The following is a 23,509-nucleotide window of genomic DNA, read 5'->3' as shown; positions in this document are numbered from 1 at the left end:
TAAACTATCATTTAGGAAGAAAAGAATATAACTATTCCTACAAATTTTGTCTAAAGCCAAAGAGGAAAACTATAGTTGATAGCCTTTTATTTCTTTTGATTAAATTATTTAGGGAAGATTCAAAGTTTATTGATATCTTTCTTCCTTGCTTTCCTTTTAGGAGAAATTTATTGATATAAAGTCCTATGTATGAAATTACTGTGCTTTTTCATTTGACTTTGAGGACACCTTGCTCCCTCTTCAAATTTAAAATTAACTAGTCTAAGGTGTTAAATTACAAATCTCAAGATCTGAGTTTAACTACTGGCTCAAGGGTTATCTAGCTATCCAAACTATAACATCTGAGTGTTGATTCTCTCTGAACTAATGAAGCTGAACTAACCTCTGATTTTTTTTTTCCAGGAAGAACTGAACCCCATCATTGTTACTCCACCAATCCAAGCCATTGATAAGGACCTGAATATTCAGCCACCATCAGATAGGCCAGGCATCCTTTATTCCATCCTTGTTGGTTCGTATCTGCTAACATTTGACTTTCTCAGTTATAGCTCTAGAATCATGTATAAAAACACGTATAAAGAATTGTTTCAATTAAAAAAACCCTCTTTTATAACAAAGACTTTCTTTTTGGAAATTATTGGATTTTTTTATGTATAAATAAATTTAAAAATAACTAATTTCTTCCTTAGAATTAATTTCAGTGAAACATGTAGAATAACAAAGAGAAACACTTTTATTGAAGAAGTAAAACAACTTAAAAAGTAGGATTTAGTCTACCTATTGGTAATTTTCTCTGTATCACCTTATAAAGAATTCTCTAAGAAAAAATTGAAAAATCAATTGAAAAACATTGACTGCTTTACTGGTATTTTATCATTGGTTGGATACCATTACATAATTCTGAAAATATATAACTATTAAATAAGAGCTATTGGAGCCATATGGAAGAAGAAGGGTCATGATTAGCCCAAGGGCACACAACATGTTGTATACCCTTGGCTGATTTTCCCTTGAAACATTTCACAGAAGACATCCTAATCCATTCTTGTACATTTCTGCTAGTTGTGCTGAAAGCAAAAATGATGAGAATGCTACTCCTCTCAAATTGCTTTTGCTAAAATATGTATGTTGCTGCTTTGCATGGTTTATAGTCTCCAGAAAGACAGATGCATGTAAGACAGACCATACATCTCTTAATGAAGAAGGGATCGCTTTTGAAGTATGTTTGAGAATATTCATTGAAATTCAACTCTACCCTCAACTTCTTCCCACCCCAGTGCCTCCAGCCTGGGTGTATGTACACATGTATAGCAACACAACCACCTACAGACGTTAGACAGTTTTAAAAATATGATGCTATATCCTACTTAGAAATGGTGTCTGTAAAGAAAATTCAAGTAATTCTGTTTCAAGCCTGTGGTGTCTAGAACTACACACATATTATAAGTCATTGCAGAAATTAGACTATATATATCTATATCTTTATATCTATATCTATATCTATATCTATATTTTAATGGAGGTGCTATGGATTGAACCCAGGACCTTATGCATGCCAAGCACGCTCTACTACTGAACCTCATGTAACCAATTTTTAATGTCATAGTTTATCTTTGTTTTTTTTCCTGATATTCATATATTCATATATACATAATTATTTTATTATATATACACATATTCCCTTCTTTTTATGTGTACACATCATAGTATGTTACAGTTATCATACCATGTGCACTTTTCTCCAAATCGCTTTCTCACTTAATGCATCTGAAAATAACTCTATAGTGACAGATGAAGATACTCAGCATTCATTTTTTTATATTTGAATTATCATCCACTTGAGGATGTATCACCATTTATTCAACCAGACCACTATTGATGTATATTTAGGTGATTACTTGTCTTTTATTATTATTATGTACAAATTTCCTAGAAATGGGATTTCTGGGTCAAAAGTAAATACTAGTAAGATTTTCCCCAATTTGTTTTACTATAGTAAGGTACACATAAAGTTTACCATCTTAACCATTTTTAAGTGTACAGTTAAGAGGTGTTAAATGCATTCAGAATGTTGTGTCCAGAACTCTTTTCATCTTACAAAACTAAAACTCTATACTCATTAAACAATATTTACTTATTCCCCACTTTCCCTTAACCCCTGGCAACCACCATTGTACTTTATGTCTCTACTCCATGATTTTACTCTTCTGAGTACTTCACATAAGTGGAATCATATAGCATTTGTCTTTTTATGATTGACTTATTTCACTGAATATAATATCTTCAAGGTTCATTCATATTGTAGCATATGTCAGCTTTTCACTTTCAATCTATCTGTGTGTTTGGATCTAAAATGAATCTCTTACGGACAGCATATGGTTGGATCACATTTTTTACACATTTTGTTATCCTTGTCTTTGGTGCATTTCATCCACTGACATTTAAAGTGATTACTGATAAGCAGGTCCTTATTTCTGTCATTTTTCTGCTTTTTTTTCCAAATGTGCCATAGCTTTTCCATCACTTATTTTCTGCATTTCTGTCTTCTTTTGTTTTTAGTTGATTTTTTTCAAGTGAAATCTTTAAATTCGTCTTACTTTCTTTTGTATATATTCTATAACTATCTTCTTTGTCTTTACAATGGGAATTATGTTTAGCATCCTCAAATTATAGCACTTTAATTTGAATTTGTACCAACTTAACTTCAGGAATATACAAAAGCTTTGCTCCTTTTTCGATCAGTACCTACCTTTTTCATATGACATCATAAAGTTATATATTTTTACATTGTGTGCCTGAAAACATAAACTAATAATTACAAGTGATTTAGCCTCTTATAATTATGTAGAAAACACAAAGCAGGGTTATAAATTGTTGTTATTATAATACTAGCTTTTATAGTTACCCATGTATTTATTGACATCTTTATTTCTTTCTTCTGTTTTGAGTTAAAATCTGTTTTCCCTTTATTTCAACCTGCAGGATTCCCTTGAGCATTTCTTGCAGGGCAGGTTCGAGCGGTAACTCTCAGCTTTTGTTTATCTGGAAATGTGCTAATTTCTCTGCCACTTTTGAAAGGCAGTTTTGCTGAATATAGGATTCTTTTTTGACTTTTTTTTTTCTTTTAGCACTTTGAATAAATTAGCCCATTACCTATTGGCCTTAAAAGTTTCTGATGAGAAATATGCTGCTAATATTACTGAGGTTCCTCTGTAGGTCATGAGTCACTCTGCTCTAGCTGCTTTCAAGAGTCTATCTTTGTCTTCTGAGTTTGATGAGAATGTGTCTTTGTGTAAGTCTCTTTGAATTCACCTTATGTGGATTTCATTGAGCTTCCTGGATGCTGATATTGATTTTTTTTTTTTTTTATCAAACTTGAGAAGTTTTCAGCATTATTTCTTCAAATATTTTTTCTACTCTTTCTTTCTTTTCCTTCTGGAACTCCCACAGTGTGTATATTGATCTGTTTGATAGTGTCCCACAAATCCATTAGGCACTGTTTATTTTCCTGCAATCCTTATTTCTTTCTATTTCTCAGACTCTCTAATTTCCATTGCCCTGTATTTAAACTCATTTGGCTTCTTTTTCTGCCTGGTCATCAATTCTTTCTTCTGCCTGCTTAAATCTGCCTTTGAAACTCTCGAGTGAATTTTTCATTTCAGTTATTGTACTATTCAGCTCTAGAATTTTTTATGGCTTCTTTTTTTAGATTTTCTATATCTTTAGTGATATTTCCATTTGTTCATACATCACTTATTTGCCTTCTTCTATGTCCTCCTTTAGTTCTTTGAGCATCTGTAAGACAGTTGTTTTAATTTCCTTGTCTAGTAAGGCATCCATCAGGTGTTTTTCAGGGACAGATTCTGTTGCTTTATTTTTCCCCCCTTTGTAATGGGCCATACCTTCCTGTTTCTTTGCACATCTTGTGTTTTTTGATTAAAAACTAGAAATTTAAATCTAATAAAGGGGTAGTTCTGGAAATAGATTCTCCCATTTCCTCAGGTGTTGCTGGGTTTTGTTTTGTTTGTTTACTTATTTACTTTTTATTTTTATAGTCTGTCTCTGTGCTGAGGATTAGTCTGAGGTATAAATTTAAGGTCTCCTTAGGTTTTTTCTGAGTATATGCCTTTTCCTGGGCATACATAGTGCCTTTCTAATTTACTTTTGTTTTTGAATATTCTAGTCTTTAATGTCAGTCTTTCAAAGGGGAAAAAAATAGAAAAATAAAAGGGGGAAAAAGGATGCTGACCCTTTAAATCCCGTGGAAGTCACTTCAGTCTAGGGGGAGGGGCTTGCAACAGTGAGGGGAGATGCAACAACAATGGCTGCCTGCTGCTTTGTGATCAGAAGCAGCTTTCGCCCATCAGAGCACAGATGTCTGATATTTGTAGAAAAGGGTCCTTTTGCTCACCCAGGTTCCCACAAGCAGTGTGCAAGCTGCTGCAGAAACAGGTGCACAGCTGCCTGCCAAAGGGCTGAGGGGTAACTGTTACTGTGTTAAGAATTGTGATTGATGGAAATTAATCACAATTCATGGTCCAACCCTTCTCCTAGATTTTGCAAGACTTCAGCAGAATCTAGAGTTCCAAAATAGTTACATCAGACAGATTCTGCCAGTGTAATTGTTTCTAGGTGAGGAGATATATTCCTGGTGCTTCCTACTCTGGTATCTTCCCAGAATCCCTTAACACTCACATGATTTTGGTAGATTAATGCTATCTGTCCATCATAGATTTTGTAATACTCTTTTAATAACATCAGAAATGTTTGAAAGTGCATGTTTTCTCACAGGCTCACCAATAGAGTACAGTGTCCACCTTGGACCATTGCTAATTGAACAAGAGAGAAATGGAATCTCAGTATGGTTTTAATTTGAGTTTTTCTTCTTTTGTATAAAGGTGAATATCTTTGTGTGTGGTCAAGAGTCATTTGCCTTTCTCTTTCTGTGAACTATCTGTTTTTTCTAGCCCAACCCTTTGAAAATATATTGCTGATCTTTTACTTTTCTAATTTATAAATCTACATACGTTAGGGACACGAGCTTTTGTCTCTGACATAAATACAAATATTTTTCCTAGTTTGTCCCCTGTGGTTTTACTTTGTTTATTGTGTCTTGCCATGCAAATTCATAATGCCATCAAATTTATATCTCTTTTCCATCATTGATTCTTTATTTTGAACCATAGTTAGGCAAGGTATGCTCATTTTCACATTAGAGTACAATTCATCCATGTTTTCATCTATCACTAGAACTTGTACTGTTACGTTGTTTATTGTGCATGAATATCTTCTCCATTTGGGGTTTGCTCTAGTATATTATATGAAGAATAGATACAATTTTATCATTTTCTGTATGACTCTCCTATTAGGTAAATGCTCCTATTCAAAAATCTATTTTCTCCTACTGTTTTGAGATGACTCCTTTATCATATGCTACATTTTCATGTGCAATTTTGACTATTTCTGGATTTTCAAGTCTATTTTACAGGCATAAACTTTTCCCTCTCACATAATTTCCAGGAAAATTTCCCTTCTTGTCTCAGAGTTGAAGAAAAGGAGTATAGCAATTAACCCATTTTTTGATATGTTTGGGTTCTGTCAACCTGGGTTTGAATGCAAGCTCTGTCTTGCATTTTCTCTTTGGCTTAGGACAAGTTATTTAATACTGGAAATCTCCTAAGTCCTCTTGTGTGAAATAGGAATGATTTATAGAATTATTAATGATTGTTTACATAAAGCATTTAGCACAGTGTAAGATTCAATAATTGACAGCCATGTTATTTTATTATCATTATTGTTTTGCCAAATGCATATATTCTGCAGTTATATGACTTCACCTCTACTTTATCTTCACTTTGAGAAAAAGAATGTTAACAGTATACAAAGGAAGATGATATAACTGATGGAAATTTCTGTAAGAAATGTATTTCAACTCACTAAAATGTCTACATTTAAGAAATAGCTTCTCTACACTTCAAATATCATCAAAATATTTTATTTAATATTTTTATTTAATATGATTTATATAATTAGCTGGATATTTATCTTAAGAAAAATATTTATCCAGCTGGACCAGGATATGCCCATTTTAATTTCCAAGCAACTTGATATTTGGTACAAATTACTCGTCATTGTTTATTATAAGATATGTTAAAAGACCATACAGGCTGTAATTAAGATTTATGTAGCATTAAAATACAGTTTTATAATTCAAAATTTGCTCTCTATATACTTAATATCTCTTTTATATGATGAAGTTTAAAATTAATTGAAGAGTTCACTTAATAAAGGGTATTTGGGAAATCATCCAAACAAGAAATATCGTCATCCTCTTACTCATAAACTAATTAATTATACACCACATTTGTATCTGCTTTTCCTAGACTGCATAATTTTAAAATTTAATTTACTAATGAAATTGTGATTTTGTTCCTCAGTTAATGAAGGGAAATAGATATAGCAGATACACATATTACTTATTGTTCTCAATTATGTGCTGAAATGTTAATGTCTTTCAGGGACTCCTGAGGATTACCCACGATTTTTCCATATGCATCCTAGGACTGCAGAACTTAGTCTCCTGGAGCCAGTAAATAGAGACTTTCACCAGAAATTTGATTTGGTTATTAAGGTAAGTTTAACTAATTTTTTTAAATGTGCTTGTATTTATAAATATAACTAATGCTTTAACATTCTTGTTTTTATCAAAGAATCCTGCAGAGGCTACCGTAGGAGCTTTTATGTTATAAAAATTAAAATTAATTTGCACTACAATTAGCCAATTTTTCTTTAAAAAGTGAGGTACATCAGTGACAATACACTATGTTCCTTTTCTTTAATATAACTTTTTATATTAAATGCTATTCAAATACTGACTATTTTTATATGTAATAAATGCCCTGGTCAAATGTATGTAATTCTACATACTGTAATTTCTTATATCTTCTAACATTTAGTTTAGTTTAGTTTGTTTGTTTTTGTTTTTGTTTTTTTTTTACTAAATGGATTTAGTTTTTGACCACAAAAGCTTAACCAATGAATGTATTTAAAATGTGCCTGGGTTTAAATATTTTTGTTTTAATAATGTGCTTCTTTAAAAATATTGTTGCTTTTTGAACCTGAAAAGAAAAGATCTTGCTTGTCCATAAATTATTTTAATGTATGTCTCATTATTTTCTCTATTTTGAAAGTTGATCCTAGCCCACAAACATTTTGAAAGTTAAGGGAATCCATTTGGCATTACAGTTTTGGTTTAATTATATCTAATACAGTGTAATAAAATCTTTTAAAAGGTACTATGAAAACCCAGATGATCTGTCAGTTAATTTTACAGGCTTCACTGAGAAGGTAAAACTTGAGCTGAGCAATGAAGGAAGTATATGAATTTACTAAGTATAGATGAGGGCTGGTAGAAGAGCATTCTATCCGGTATAGCAAGGACACACAGTGAGTCTAGTGTGTATTGTATGACATTTTCATAGTTACACATAGGGAAAAATAGCTATAGATATGAAGCCCTATGGCATTTCTTTTTTAATTTTAAAAGTGTTAAAGGAGAAGGAAGTAAGGTAAGGAAGCTTACTGATCATATACATCATACAAGGTGTTTCATATAATTTTTTCATTAAATTATAGCCACAACCTTAGTACCATACTCATTGGTACAAATGGGAAAACTAAAGTTTAGATAGGGTAAGTGATTGGCTCAAAGTTACATCAGTAATAAGCAGCAGAATTTAAATTCAAATTTAAGTTTATCTACGCTAAAGCCATACTTACTTCACTTCATCAACATGCAGTTACTTAGAAACATTTGTCTGGTTTTATTATATGTCAGTGTAACTGCAAATAATAATATATAGACATATTTAATTTTAGCTCAAATTAGGACATATTTTGTTATCACCAATTATATTATACATGCTAGATTCTATGTTTGTCTAGTGGTCCTTTGTCCTTAAAGCATGCATAGTCTAGAAAGGGAAAGAATAAATCAAATGCAATCGTTCAACTGCTGACAGTAGCGCAATGTAAAAACATTGGGACATTGAAATCAATCTTGGGACTCAAGGAAGATTTTCTGGAGATTACCCCCAAGCTAAATGTTGCTGTAGTGGAAGGGTTTGGCTAACGAATAAAAGTGGGAAATATGTTTGAACATAAGGAAGAACAGAAGCAAAAGCTTGGAGGCATGATGTACCAGGCTGCAAGCAGTTAACTGGGAAATGAGGTACAGAGCCAGACCACGGGGCGAGCCTTATGTTCCACTGCAGTTTCCTTGGATTTCATTCAGTAGGGATTTGGGAGTCATTCAACAAAGAAAGAATCCTTTTACCATTTGTGTAAAATAGTCATGCGTGAGATTCATCTTCTTGCACTATTTTATTTTAAATTATCATTAGACTATGTAAGACTCAAAAATGTGTACCCATTGTCTCCTGTCGATCTACCTGGGTTCCTGTGGTGCTGTACTCTGTGGGCGTTAAGAAACTTGACAAAGCACTGATTCCAAACTGCCTCACTTGAAACCTGAAATCAATTTTCTTTTTTTTTTTTTATTATCAAAGTCAGTTGTCCTGCTGTACCTGGGTATAGTGAAATAGTCCATTCAATTATAGAAACAAAAATCAATTAGAACAAGGCATAGGGTTTTTTTTATGTTTTAATAATACTTTACATTATTAATGGAAGTTTTTACAGACATTATTAGATGCAAATTACCTTGTTTTGTGTGCAGTCAAGGGAATAATAAGCAAAGATATCAATCTGTAAGAATAATAATGTGCCACCTGCTTGAATAATAGCTGAGTAGTCTGGCTTTGTATAGGATCCATTGAAATGCTACAATCCGATAGCTCTCCTCTATAGTAAGTCTCCATTTTTTCCCTTTTTCTTATTTTAATAATGCTTCATTTTTCATTGGCCACGATTTCTTTTTTATTGGACTTGATCCCAATTTCTTTTTCAGAAGCTAAGGAAAAATAAAGTAAAAGGAAGCATCCTTTTCTAAACTCAAGAAACATTCTGCTTTAAAAAGTGATAGAACATTTAACAGCTGAGACGTGTCACAAATTAGAGATTTATCATCTTCATTTTCTCTTTTTCTGCCAGTGATTTTAGTCAGTATACTTACAAATAATTATGTAAAGGTAAAACTATGAAGACAAAAAGGTGTAGTTCACCTACTTTAGAATATTAGAGGATTAAAACACATCTAATTAAAAGAGAAAAGGATGCTCCATTTCAAAACACTATTCCAAATCTGAAATAATTGCAATCATTTAAGCATATGTTAAAATGAAATATGCATTTTGAATGAGAATCATACTCAATCCTGGGTTTGCCTGGGGTGGTTCATATTTATGCCTGTTGTCCTTGTATAATTATTCATAACACTTCTTTCACTCTCAAAAATGTCCTAGTTTGAATAAAAAATCATGTGATCACCATACTCATACAGCAAAAACAGACTATGTGATAGAATATGAAAGTACATTTTAGATTCTAGATGATAATGAGTTTGTTCATGCATGCAGTGTCTCTAACAAAGTCCAGAAAATTCACCTTCATTATTATAAGTGCAGTAGTTTAAAAAAATGTTATTAGTTAATGTATGTATATTTTGGGCATCTAATACAAGGATTAAATGGATAAATTACTAATAATTAAATGGATAAATTATTAATTAAATATTATTAGTTGATATATTTATACTTTAGGTATCTAATACAAATATTAAATGATGTTCGAGCAACTGTCTGTCAGTTGCTCAAACACAGTTGTTTTTTATCTAAATCTCTTCAGTTTAGAACTAATAGGAAGGGTCACAATGATGTATCATTGTGTCATGATATGTTTGATTGTCTTGTTGTTATTCATTGACTTCCTTACACTGCCTAGCAGGCTGACCTTTAACTTCTTTTCCTTCTACGTAATGGGCATAATTAACCCTAAGCCCACACCAGGTACTTAATTAACCCTGCGTACTTTCTGTTCCAGCCATACTAACCACTTGTACTGCCTAAAACTCACGATGTTCTCTCTAGCCTCCAAGCCATTTGCAGTTCTTCCTGAAGGATTCCTCCCTTTTTTTAATCAACCATCTAATTCCCATTGATGTTTCACTAATGCTTAAGATGCTGAGAAGACAAACAATTCCTATGGAAAGGCATGGCCACTGGCTGGAAGCCCCTCCTTGCATCCTGCTAGTCCCTGTGATGGATTAGATCATTCTGTGTTGAATTTTTCCTATTTAGTTTTCTCCTGACCTTTACAGGAGGGCAGATTTTAATCAGTTTCATCACATTGTGGCCCAAGCCCCTACCGCTATACATGTACAGCACATAGACAGTGCTCAATAAATATTTGTTGTAATGGTTTTCTTCCTGGCACAGTAAATCATTTAAAGCTGGTGGATTTGGGTACTGCATTTTCATTATATTTAAATACATACATTTGAAAGTGCATGTATTTGATATGATTTTATCCCGTGTCTCTGTCCAGAGTAAAGATGCATCGACCTTCTTAAACAAGTTCAATCCCTGGGAAAAAGCCCATACCTATATTTAGGTACAGTTTAAGGCTATTTATAATTGCATTTAAACAAACAGTTTGAACTGGCGAGCTTAAATATTAGTACTGATGTGCCATGTCTCCTGGCAAATTACTCTGCTTTAGTAATTTGAGAGTCACAGAACAACAGCATGCAGGAAATGATGGAGGCCTAAAAGAACAGCTGCGACAGCCATTGGGCCTGCATGTGAATCTCTGATGCCACAGCTTTAGAAAAAATTTGGCCTCTATTTGAATAATGATACCAATTATGCTTTACTTCACAGGAGTTCAGTGGGAAACTCAGATGCGCTCTTTTTAAGCCATATGAAATTCGCTAGTTTTCGATTTGCCAAATCCTTTCTGAGTGCTTATTAGGTGGCTGACACTTTGCTTGGTGTTGAGAAGTCAGAAATGCATGAAACCTCTGGTTCAGGGAAGCCATAAGTATGGAAATTATGCTTTTAGATTTATTTCTCTTCTGATTTCTATATCCAACCACTGGCTGGATAACTACTCTTAGTATTATGCAGTTATGTCAAATTAAGACTGTAGTAAACTATGTACTTCCTTTTAAAACCTCATCTTCTTTATTTCAATTAATAATACTACAATCAGCCAGTCACCCAAGCTAGGAGTTCCCAGGTTCTCTTGGACATCTTCTCCCACATGGCCCTATCCAGTCACCTTTTAAGTCCTATCCAAATGCATCTGAAATTTCTCTTGAATGTCTCTCCAACTCTCCATGCCCACTGCAATTCTCTAGTTTTCATCTTCACAGCCCATCACCTCATACAAGTGATCTATCAGATCTCAGCCTCTTTTCCGTGCATCCTGCCCGTCTCCCCACATTGCCAACAGAATGTTGCAAAAACAAAAAATTAGATCATGCTGCTCCACATGACCTTCAAGCCACTTGACAACTTGCCCACTACATGAATTTGCAACAGAGAACTTGTTGATTTCAAAGATCAGGTATTAGGGGCAGACAGACGGAGTAGGAAGTCACAGATCGTCAGTCATCACTTCTCAAAATAAAAAGTCTGGCATCATCCACAAAAATGAAAGAACTATCAAAATTCATTAAATCTGTTAAGGAGATTGTAAAATGTAAGTTACTATCTTTCTGCTGTGGTGTGAGTATTGTCAGCTTATCAGAAAAAAAAAAAAAAAAAAGAGAAATTAAGAAGAGAGAAGAAAGGCCTGATGCTCCTTTTGGGAAAAGTGAATTAAGAAGCTTCAGCGAGCCAGGGTTAGGATGAGAAAAATAATCAGAGCTGATGTTGTTCAGCCATAGGAAGAAAGACAAACTCTACGGATGAGATACTTCATACTTCTGGAAACATTCTAGCCTATGTGTGTGCCTCCCCTTATTCTTACGTATTCCTATTGAAAGGGTAGAACACACACGTATGCCACTCCTTAGTTCAGCAGGTAAGTGAAGAATGAGCTCACTTCCTCTGACCACTAGCAAAGTATACAAAGTAAGGAAGTTTAAGTCCGTTAAGAATGAAAGTCCTTTATACATTTTAGGGAAAATTATCCCACAGAAACTCCAGGGATTAGTTTTTATCAGTAATGAAATAACAATCCCTCCATGGATGTCTTAATGAGTAATTTGATATATTTGATACATTTGCAAATATTCATCTTTTATCTTAATTTTATGTCCTTTTTTTAAAATTTAGTAGATTGTCACATAAAACATGGTTGTTGTTTCCTCAGAAAGAACACTGTATCCTTTTATTTACCCCCGATTGTCCATGTTTCTAAAAATTCTAAGTACTAGGCTACATTAATTGACTATTACGTCAATTATGGAAATCAACACAAGGAGAGAATTTATGGTGTCCTCTTCTCTCATGTCATTATTCATCCAGCTGGGTTAGTTAGCACAGACGTAGAACACAGACGTTGAATATAGTGGCTGTCCAAATGTGCAAGCTGAGAAAAGATACACAGAGGTGATATTTCACTTGGCCTCTTTCCTTCTTCACGAGGTGACCTGCAGCTGCTTGGAGGAAGAAAAGCAATGTTTTCATTCTTGTCACAGTGCCTTGATTTTGGCAAGGCCCTCGTGACTGCAAAGGTCATGGTAAGAGTCCAGTAGCAAGTATAAATACTGTAAAATGTTCAAATGAAAGCTACTCTCTGAGAAGTCCTTGCCATGTCTCCCCACTACAAACTCCTTCATGCACCTAAGCTACCTTAACCCTCCCACGTGATTGTTCCCAAGTAACTTTTCTTCAACCAAGCTTCTTGGTTGTTGCATAGAAAATGAAACTGAAAGGGTCTATCTAAAACCTTGAAAGCTAAATAGGTCTTCTCACTAGTATTTTTGTTTGTTTGTTTGTTTGTTTGTTTGTTTCTCAAGAACAGCCTGATACACAGGAGAAACGTTAAACTCCTGCTGTCATTAACTTCCAGGCTCTGAAAAATAGCCTGCTTAGAGATAGATTTTTTTGGAGGGGGGGCATATTGATGATTTATTTGAAATTTATATATTCCAGGACAGACTATTCTAGTCAACCAGTTCACATAAGGCACCTCAGTAGAGCTTTCTCCCAGTGGAGAGAATACCCTGTGGGAATGGAATCAGAATTCAGCATAGACCTTTGTTGGATGGGGAAGCGAAGGGCAGGGCAAAATAAGGGGGGTACAGCATGAGTTGGAAGCATTCTAGAAAAAAGTTGCTGCTTCATCACTATCACAATTGTGTCTCTGGCTGGCCTTGCTGTTTACAGCCAAGATGATACCCATGTTCAGACCACCAGCCAAGTAGTCTGATACGTCTGTGCTTAGCGGGAGTTTTCTGAATCTGTGGTCTTCCCCAGAGTAACTGGGTTTTCTTCTATAAATCACTCAAAATTACTTTAGTCATTGTAGTGTCAGTTCATATCTCAAACTCCGAGCAAAGAGAAAGATTTTTATTATTGAAAGGTATACAGAAGCTCCAAGGATTCATGTTTTCATTGCGATAGATTATAAACAGAATGGGCATGTTACTACATCAAATGAAGATAAAATATGCTTCACTTTAGAAATATTTTCTAGATGGGAAGTATGTCAGTATTGCTGTTATATTATAAACCCCTTTGGGGAGTGTGTTGTTTATAGTCTGTCTAGTAAAGGTATCTCTTCTTTTTTGTCAAACATAAAATGTATTTATTTCCCAACACTCTTTTGCTAGATTCATGACATTACAAACAAATCAGTTCTATAATATACAAAAAATTATTTGTGTTTCATCTGATAAATTATCGTATGGTTTTGTAAGTCCTTAGATTTTTCTATTAATTGTCATAAATAGGCTTGTTGTCAGACTCTTAATGTATTCTTTAATTTTTAGAGTATAAAGTTTAAACAGTAGTTTTGTGGGTTTTAAAGCAATATAATTGTATAAGAAGGGTCAAGAAGCAATAGAATGCACTTATTTTTAATTGTTAACTAGTTGGTAATATTGATATGATCTTCTATCCAGGCAACACAGGCTTGCCCCAGCCATCCCTCCCTAAGACATTCTGAAAGAAAAATGTGTGTACATAGAAGGGAAATGCAAGCTTTTTACAGTTACTGGAGCTTCAACCCCAAGCTCTTGTAGACTTTTAACGAGCTGAGCGGGATCCCATGGTGAACTCTGTTACATAAGTGCTCTTCTGCCACTTTTATTTCCAACTCTCAGGTCCAAAGTGAAATTTGAAACCTTACTTAAAGATTAAAAACAGTAGCAATCACTTGCATAAGAGGCTAGAGCAGAACTGATCTAAGGTGCTCCACCTAGGCGTTTTTTGAGTGTAACAGCTGCCTACAAGCCTGTCTGATAAAAGCCAAAATGCTAAACCCATGTGATTCTCAAAGGGCTTTGGATTGGACGTATTAGGATCATGCGATGTGCCTGTTTTTGAAAGGCAGAGTTTAGGGCTCTACCTGCTGAGCAAGATGCCCAGGTGATTTTCAGAGCACTAAAATCTGAGAACCAACCGTGTATTAAAATAATGTGGGAACTTGGTAAGGCAGGGTAAAATTAAAATAGTAATTAAGGAAACAGACAAACAAATAAATACATATCAGAAGTCCTGACTGAGCCTCCGGAAATCCACCTTAGCAATCACCTCAGTGATACAAAGACATCAGAAAAGGAGCAGGGCTTTTGAAACCTCAGTGTTCGAGACACACTGCTGGAAAAAGCACAAAAGTCTGAGTTTCCTTTTGAGGTCTGCCTTTAATGAACAGATATATTTGAAGACGCAAGCACCTGAAATTCTCTGGTATCTTAATAATGTTGGTTTTTTGAGTCACTTCCTAGACCAGCCTTTATTAAGTTGTGCCTTTTGGACTTGAGTAGCCATAACCTAGTAACTAGCTGACTATGGTGTGGAGGGAGGGGTGGCCTGTGTGCACATTTTGGGAGAGTAAGTTCATAGCCCTTTTTTTAGCAACATTTTTATTGAATTTTTTTTTTTGTAGGTTTTTTTTTGTCTGTTTTTTGGTGGGGGGAGGTAATCAGGTTTACTTATTTATTTATTCTTCGAGGAAGTTCAGTTGAACCCAGTGAGTGCTTAGCATGCACTCTATCACTTGAGCTATACCCTCCTGCCTATTGAAATTTTATTGAAATTGCATACAAAAAGTGTACTTCTTGATGAGTTTTCACAAACTGCAGCATCCAGATACAGTAAAAAAAAAAATACAGATCATCCTCTTCTGGTCCCAACTCCTCACACACACCCAAGAACTCCCATTGTATGATTCTAACAGTATAAATTACTTTGTTTTTAATTTTTTATAAATAATTAAAGTAGCATATTTTTAGTCAGAATTTTCAGGAAGTATGTGTTTCACAACCATACACTTTCCACTTGTGAAAGAACTCAATAACAATATATTATCATTGCACAGGAAAATTTTTGGATTTTTATAAACATCTGATTTCAAATAATAGTCCAAGAAATTTATGTTTGAATCCCTAGGCAAACATTTCTAAATGCCTAGCTACTTGAAAGTCATAAGCTGATAATATTATTAATGCTAATAAGTAAACAAATTGGTTGAAAGGTTAACTAAATATATTTCAACAATCTAAATTGATCAGGAAAAATGTTAAATGAATGCAATTTCTAATCAGAAAGAGAGACTGGAAGTATATATTTAGCCCTCCAGCAAAGGTCTCCAAAGTGAACACATTTTCTACTTGAGAGTTGAATTTAGAATTAGAATTAAAGGGATCAGGGGATCTGCATAAACCCTGAATAGCTGGATAGACATGCCAGTTTCTCAGTCAGCCTCCTATGAATGTAAACAAGCAGGCTGCACTTTGCTAGGAGAGACAAACTTGAGAAATGTCATTCTTTGTATATTGAAGGCTTTACTGAAGAGGAAGATAGCAAGGGGTGTGGTGTCCAAGAAAGGGATAGAGAAGAAAGAGGACTTTGTGTTACCCAGTAGCCTTATATGCTATGTTCATAGTCACTGGTAACGCTAATACACTGCTACGCAGAACTTACTGTTCCAGGGTACGTTAGTTATGCATTATATATGCACTGACTAGGTACCAAAAATCTTGTCTATATCAAAGCCTCTTTTCTTCACCCTGTTTTCAATCTGTTGCTCCTTTTTACTTTAAAATAATAAAAACAGTGAAATTAAAAAATTGATACTTCTATCAAGACTATATTACTACTACTAAATAATCTGCTTTAGGATACAGTGAATTGTGCATCCTTTTCTTTTTCTTTTCTTCCTTTCTTCCTTCCTTCCTTTCTTCCTTTCTTTCTTTCTTCTTTCTTTCCTTCTTTCTCTCTCTTTTTTTTGAAATCAAGATTTTCAAGGGACTGTAGTTGAAGAAGACTCCATAAAGATTAAATGAAGAGTTCTCCAATAGTACTTTTCCATCACACACCAAGACTTTCAGTCTTATATTCATAGGGTATGATGAAATGTGAGATAAAATGTATAGGTCCACATACCCAAATGAATTCCCCCATATCTCAGAACTCTAGCTTAGTCCACTAACCTAGTTGAAGACCTTGCCAGTGTTTCCAGGTAGAGAACTGGGTGGAAGGTTTTGTCAATATTCTCAATTCTTAGGTTTTCCTAGAAAATACATAAGCATCTTTCATTTGAGAGCAACATAATCAGAAATATACATATATGTGTGTGTATATGTATAGACTAATGTATATTTAAATTTCAGTTAATTAAAAAAAATGAACTGTCAAGAAGACTTGAACTCAAGAGAACAGTAACTGAGACTGAATTTATCATGTGTAGAATATTCATATTTATGTGCATGGAATCCTTTGGTATGCTGCCGTCATTAAACAATTCTACTGGCACTCAACTTGCACATTTTATAATTGTATTCTATGTAGCATCCATTACCAGAAGCTGTCAAAGTCTGCTGGCATGATAGCAGTGTTTTTCTGTATATACAGTATTATCCTGGAGCCTTACTGGTCATCTTTGCTAACCAAGAGGACTACAAAGAAAGATTTTCTAGAAATTTGAGTTTGGGCATAGCCCAAGCATAAAAAAAAAGTAGCCAGACCCAGAAGGGTATCTCTCAAAGTACTCACATTATAACCACCTGAGAGAGTTTGATAAAAATGAAGATTCCTTGTCCTTATCCCAAATATATGACCCAGAATCTTTGTGGGTAGGGTGTGGGGATCTGCTTTATAGTAGGTTTCCCTGCTGACTCCTACGCACACTAAAGTTTGAGAACTACAGCCCAATCTGGTTGCCATGATTGCTCAAATAAAGATAATCTATGGTGTTCATGTTATACATTCACAAAAAGTCATTTCTTCTTCATTTTAGTGTCCAAAAAACCCTTCCCTAAATATTTATCATATGAGATTAAAATCATGGCATATTCATTTTATTTGTAGAAAATGTTTAATATAAAGCAATGATGTACATGGCCTATTGAAATTGAAAATGCACAAAATTCACAACAAATACATTTTTAATTCTTCCATATGACAGAGACTGGCTAAACATTTCGTAATGAATGAAACAGACAAATTTCCAGTGTTTACTCTGTCATAGAATTTAAAGACTTAGTGGAGAATGATGGATGCTCAGACACTAGTTACAATAAAGGGGTAGGTTTGCAGGAGCAAGGGCACTTACTTTACATACAGTATAATTCCATTTTTAGTTATAAATATAAATACAGGAAAAGTGCAGTTATCAGAATTATCAAGATTAAAGTGTGGTTTTACCTTAATTTTTTAGTTGTAACATTTAATTTACATTTTAAAATAAGGCCATGATTCATTACATTAATATGAGACTTTTTTTTAATCTGAAGTTCACTGACATGGAATATTTCTTGGTGTATAAAATCCATTGATTATATATTATCAACTGATAAGATGAAAACTGAAAGTATTAATTTAAAAAACCTGGTTTTATTTTCCCCTCATCTATCACTTGAGGCAAGAGGTTTTCTCTGAACTATTTTTAGTAACAGTAATACAACTGACAGTTATTGAGCAAGACATTTTCTTGCTAGGCATTTTCGTAAGTATTTTGAATATATCTTGTCATAGAGTTCTCACATGCTTAATAAGACGTCTTGTAAATTGTCATTTACTGTGATTAAGGGAGGGTAAGGAACTTATCAGGGGTTGTGAAGTTGGTTAGATGCAGGCTGGAAGACAAGCATTAATCTCCTAAACCACCTTTCCATTCCAGCATTGTTTGCTTTTGTAGAATGTGTGACTGCCTTACCAAAAGTGCATTCATTCATTCAATATTTATTGATGGCCTACTCAATGTTAGCTGCTAGAATAAGTTCTAGGAATCAACATTAACAAAATAGTTACATCCATGATATCTTGATAGTTATATTCTAGTTTAATTCTGACAATAAATTACAAATTTAATAAACAGATTTTGAAATATTTTAGATGTTAAGTGCTATACAAATAGCAGATTGCATTGGAAATTCCAGTACTGGGGATATAATTTAAATGAGGTGGTCAGTGGAGGTCTCATGGAAGAAGATATTTGATCCATGTGGACATCAGTGGGAATAGCATTTGAGATAGGGGGAACAGCCAATGCAAAGGTTCTGAGGCAGGAATATGCTCGGATTTTAGTGGAGCAGCATAAAGATAGTGTAGTCAGAGCATATTTAGTGAGAAGGAGAGTAACATGATAAAACCAATATGAGATCAGATCCTGTGGACCTGAGACAAACTGAAAATCCCTGAGGGGTTTTAATGAGAGAAGTGGCTTGATTTGACTAGCATTTAAGAAAATCACTGGGCTGCAATTATGAGAATGGACTCTTGGCCAGGGTAAAAGCTGATAGAGAAGTTTAAATAATCGAGGTAACAGATGTTGATAGATTGGTACCTACCAGGGTGAGAACAGTGGAGGAGGTAACACATTTAGATTTTGCATATATTTTGAAGTTATAGTCAATAAAATTTCCTCATAGACTAGACATGAAGTATAAAAGAACAAAGGAATAACAATGACCCCAAGGTTCTTGCCTGAGTGACTGGAGGAATGGAGATGCTATTGAGGTGGAAAATACCGTGGTGTAGGTTTATGAGGAGGAAGATAAGAATTTCATTTTTGCAGAGATTACATCTGAAATGTTTATTAGATACTGAGTATCTAAGAAACATATTTAATAGTTATTAAAATAACGATTATTATAGTTTAACAGTAACTATAATAATTAAATAACTATCTTTATAGTTATTCCTTCTGCAGAGTTGCTACATATACAGTTGGATATGGATTCTGGACTTCAGAGGTCCAGACTGGAGATTTAAATTGGGAGTTGTTATGTTACTGACATTTTTAAAACCATGTGATTAGACAAGATTGGCAAGGAATTAAGTAAGAAGAAGAGATGATGAAGGCCTGACTCCAGGGGCACTCTAATTTTAAGTTGGGGAAAAAAGGAGAAACCAGCAAGGAAGAAAGAGAAGAAAGGGATAGTAGTATCAGAAGAAAACCAAGAGATAGTGTTGTCTTGAAAGACTAGTGAATGTTCTAAATGCTTATGACAGGTTAAATAAGGTATGAACTAAAAATAAATATTACTTTCAGCAGTGTAGGAGTCACTAGTGATTTTGACAACAACAGCTGTATTTGAGTGGTGGGGACAAAAGCCTGACTGAAGTAGACTTAGGACAAATTTGGAGAAATGAGTATAAGCAAAAGTGAGCACCTAAGATGTAAAAAGTGGGCACTATGGATGCATAATTAATACTTCCTGATTTTCCAGGAAAAATGATTTATTTCTTCTTTCCTAGAATTAATTTAAATGTCTTGATAATCTTTCCCATTTTATTTTTCCCCCTAAATTATTATATCTGCTTGAAAGAGTTCATGTTAGGGACCATAGAGTTTGTTAAACTGCTTGCCACCAGCCAGTAGGACAAGTTATTCTGTATTCTCAGTCCTCTGGTTCAAGGAGCCAAGAGGTTATGAATATTTTCTTGTTTTAATACTGACAATGGATTGGTTTTCCTCTTTTAATATTTTGCCCTTCAAAGCAACTAAATCGTGTATTTTTTATACTTCTGCTGTTTTGGCTTTAGTTTTACTTTGATCTCATTACTGAATATGGGACTCATGCCCAGAAATTCTCCAAGCAAAACCTGGTTTTTAAACATAATGTTTTTCATGTAACTACAGACTTTGAAGATATATAAAAAAAAAAAAAGGGTTATCTTATGGGATTAGATGATTTTTTAAAAATACCACCTTGTTTCACTTGACCTGCTTTTTGTACTTCTCATCTCATTTACTGACGATGACGGGAACAGCATAAGCCAGAGTTTTGAAGAATTCCTATTTATATTACATAGAAGAAGAGAGGATTGGATAAAAGGTTTATTGCATGAGCCCTCTAAAGAAAAAAAAGTATAATGGTATTAATTTGTTTTAAGTGCTATGTTTTAACTCTAATTCAATCTGGAGTATCACTTTATTAATATTCTTCCCTGCCACTAGTTTCTCCCATCAGTCTTACATTTGGACGTTCATTTGCATTCTCACAATTAGCGAAATATGTAGTGAATTTCCCTGTGTAGCCTCTTATAAATCAGGAGACCTGAGTTGGGCTCTCTTTGTCTGAAAGTACACGGGGTGTGGACTTCAACATGAAACTAATCTTTTCGTTTTTGCATCAATGCAAAAGTACATGCTTTCACATTGAGAGAAGCAAAATCGCATAGAGGCTAAGAATTTGGACTCTGGAGATGGATTTGTGGTTAGTACATCTGAAACACCCCAAAGAGGATAAAATACATAGCAGCAGTCCAAAAATATTAGTCATATTAACAACAAAACTAATGTTAGGGAAATAACAGACGGAGCCTTTACATATGTTATTTTTAAAGATATGGGGAAATCAGTTGTTTCCATAGATCTAATTTGGGTTTATTTCTCTTTCTGTTGGGTCACTTTGTTTCCATCATGCAAATAATACATGTTTTCCTGGCTTCACAGCTGGCAGTAAAAATTAACAACGTATGAGCTGAATATAAAATATGAGCTTCTTTCATTGTTATGCAATTTGCTTTTTGTTCTCCCCTCACCATCCATAAGTTGTGTGTGTTTATTGGAGGAAGGGGACAAATTATAAAATTTGTGGCGTTTCATAACATTATTAGTATGTCCAGGATATAACCTAACAGCTTTTAGAATAATTAGATACAAAATTAAGGGAGAGAGAAAAAGTCCTGTTCAAAATGACTTGCATATTTGAGCTGCTCCTGCTTCAATCAGATCAAGGTCATGGGTTAGAAACCCCATCTGGGCCAGTTAGTTTCATACAGTGTCAGGTGGTGTTTTCTAGTCATATAGGCTGTTCCTTTCACCCTGGTCAACTGTGTCCAGGAAGCTTGCTGTATGTCACAGAGTAAACTCCTGGAAGAACATCCATGTCGCAGCACAAATTAATCACAATCGCTGGATGTAGAAAGAGCTTATCCATACTGATGGTGTCAGGAGCACATATGGTTATGAGTGTGGGATACATAATTTCAGAAAAGACCTTATTCTACTACTATTGTCTTTAATGCAGAGCAGGGGCTCATAAACATTTTGTGCCACGTACAAATGGAACATTTAGTAGTCTGCTCTCAGATGCAAATGTAAATACATAAACTAAATAACATTGTAAAGGAAATCTAATTTATTGTAATAGAGTTATCAAAATACTGAGAAACAAAGATAAGTTGTTTTTTTAAAAAATCAATGCTTTGTATAACATTTCACAATAGGTTTATTAATTACCATAATTTCAATGTAGTGATTAGCATAAATGATATTTCAAAATATTTTCAATATTAGTAATAATATGAAGTGATTTTTCTTGGGTCAAACACACTGGTACTGCCAAACATCACTGTGATTTGTCCCCTACACTCTCAATTGATAAAAATACTGAATTACAACTAGGAAAAACTGAAAAAATTATCTTCTGGAGGCCCAAGATGGAACAATCAGAGATACCTACCTGAACTACGTACAGATTTTAATGGCCAAAGGTCATTGTTTCATCTAGAAAAGAACTCCAGGATTTAAAATAAAATATTTCACTTTTACTCTGAGTTGATATCAAAATAGAACTATTGCAACAATTGGGCAAACATATCAATAAAAGTTTTTACCTATTTCAATATATGTATTATTGAATTATGTCAGTGGTTTATTCTACAGTTTGGAAGAGATTTTCTAGAAGTTCAGTTGTGATAAAATCTTCCCTTAAATAAAAATTTTGGATTGTTATATAGTAAAATACATTTTTTAAAAAACTAGAAAGTCAAGGGTAGGTGTTAAGGGTTGGTGTTTATTATTCATAATATGACCATGTGGAGATTTCCTGAGAAAATTTATTGGAATCTAAATTGTCATCAATTTTTAAAAAATTGAATAGGAGAGAAAAACAAGAAAACAAACATATTCCTAATACATGAATATTAATTTTACCTGAATAATGTATTTATGATTAAATAATATTTGAATTTCCATAGTTACTAAAATATTTTTTTGAAATTATCTCTATCCCATATAAAATTCTCTTCAGGACTTTCAGGGACAACAAAAGTAGCCTTAATCTATTAATTTTATATAGAATTATGAATTATTTGGGTATTGAATTATTAGTGTAGAATGAAAAGACATGGAAGAGACAAAAATAAGCACAATACTTTCTTATGAATCTTTTCTCTGTTTTTTATTTACCTATTTTATTAGCAACTCACTCAATTGTCGTTACTTATTTTTGTCTAACTGTATTTAAACATAGTTATTCCTTCTAATAATATGCAATGACAGATATAATAGTTCATTTGCAGCAATTTTTTTTAATATACACTGGGTTTGAGGACAGTAAACCAAAAAATTGATGAAGCCTCTTTGGACTTCCATTTCTTCATATTTTCTAAGGATCCTTTAACTTTAAAGCAGTTTGTCTTTCTATAATAATATCTGTTCAGAAAGGAAACTCCTATATATGGTATGAAAAATGACACTATGTAATGTTCCCATAACATATAATGTTTTAACCTTTTTTAAAATTATTTTTTAGGCTGAACAGGACAATGGCCATCCTCTTCCTGCTTTTGCCAGTCTACATATTGAAATACTGGATGAAAACAATCAGAGCCCATATTTCACAATGCCCAGTTATCAAGGCTATATCCTGGAATCTGCCCCCGTGGGAGCAACTATCTCTGACAGTCTGAATTTGACCACTCCTCTAAGAATTGTAGCTCTGGACAAGGACATAGAAGATGTAAGTTAAATATAAATTTTGCTCTTGTTTTGTTAAAACATCTCTCGTTATGTCAGTAGGAAATATTACAAAGACATGGTTGCATGAGTATAGACTAGAGAACAAAGTCAGTATATATGAGACAGTCTGTGTAGTAATTCAATTCCATATCAAGGACTTTTTTTTTTTAAGTATGTTTGAATT

General features: G+C 33.8%; 1 protein-coding gene across 1 annotated transcript in view; it reads left to right on the top strand.

The window, feature by feature from the left end:
* Positions 1 to 23,509, top strand: part of PCDH15 (protocadherin related 15) — a 1,335,438-nt gene that overhangs the window by 1,066,106 nt on the left and 245,823 nt on the right. Inside the window, exons 14-16 of the mRNA XM_032491427.1 lie at positions 403 to 511; positions 6,519 to 6,631; positions 23,120 to 23,326. Coding sequence (XP_032347318.1) covers positions 403 to 511; positions 6,519 to 6,631; positions 23,120 to 23,326 — 429 coding nt within the window. The remainder of the gene's footprint in view (positions 1 to 402; positions 512 to 6,518; positions 6,632 to 23,119; positions 23,327 to 23,509) is intronic.

This window comes from Camelus ferus, chromosome 11, assembly GCF_009834535.1.
Source record: "Camelus ferus isolate YT-003-E chromosome 11, BCGSAC_Cfer_1.0, whole genome shotgun sequence".
NCBI classification, from domain to species: domain Eukaryota; kingdom Metazoa; phylum Chordata; class Mammalia; order Artiodactyla; family Camelidae; genus Camelus; species Camelus ferus.
This window is presented reverse-complemented; position numbering and strand designations above follow the sequence as displayed.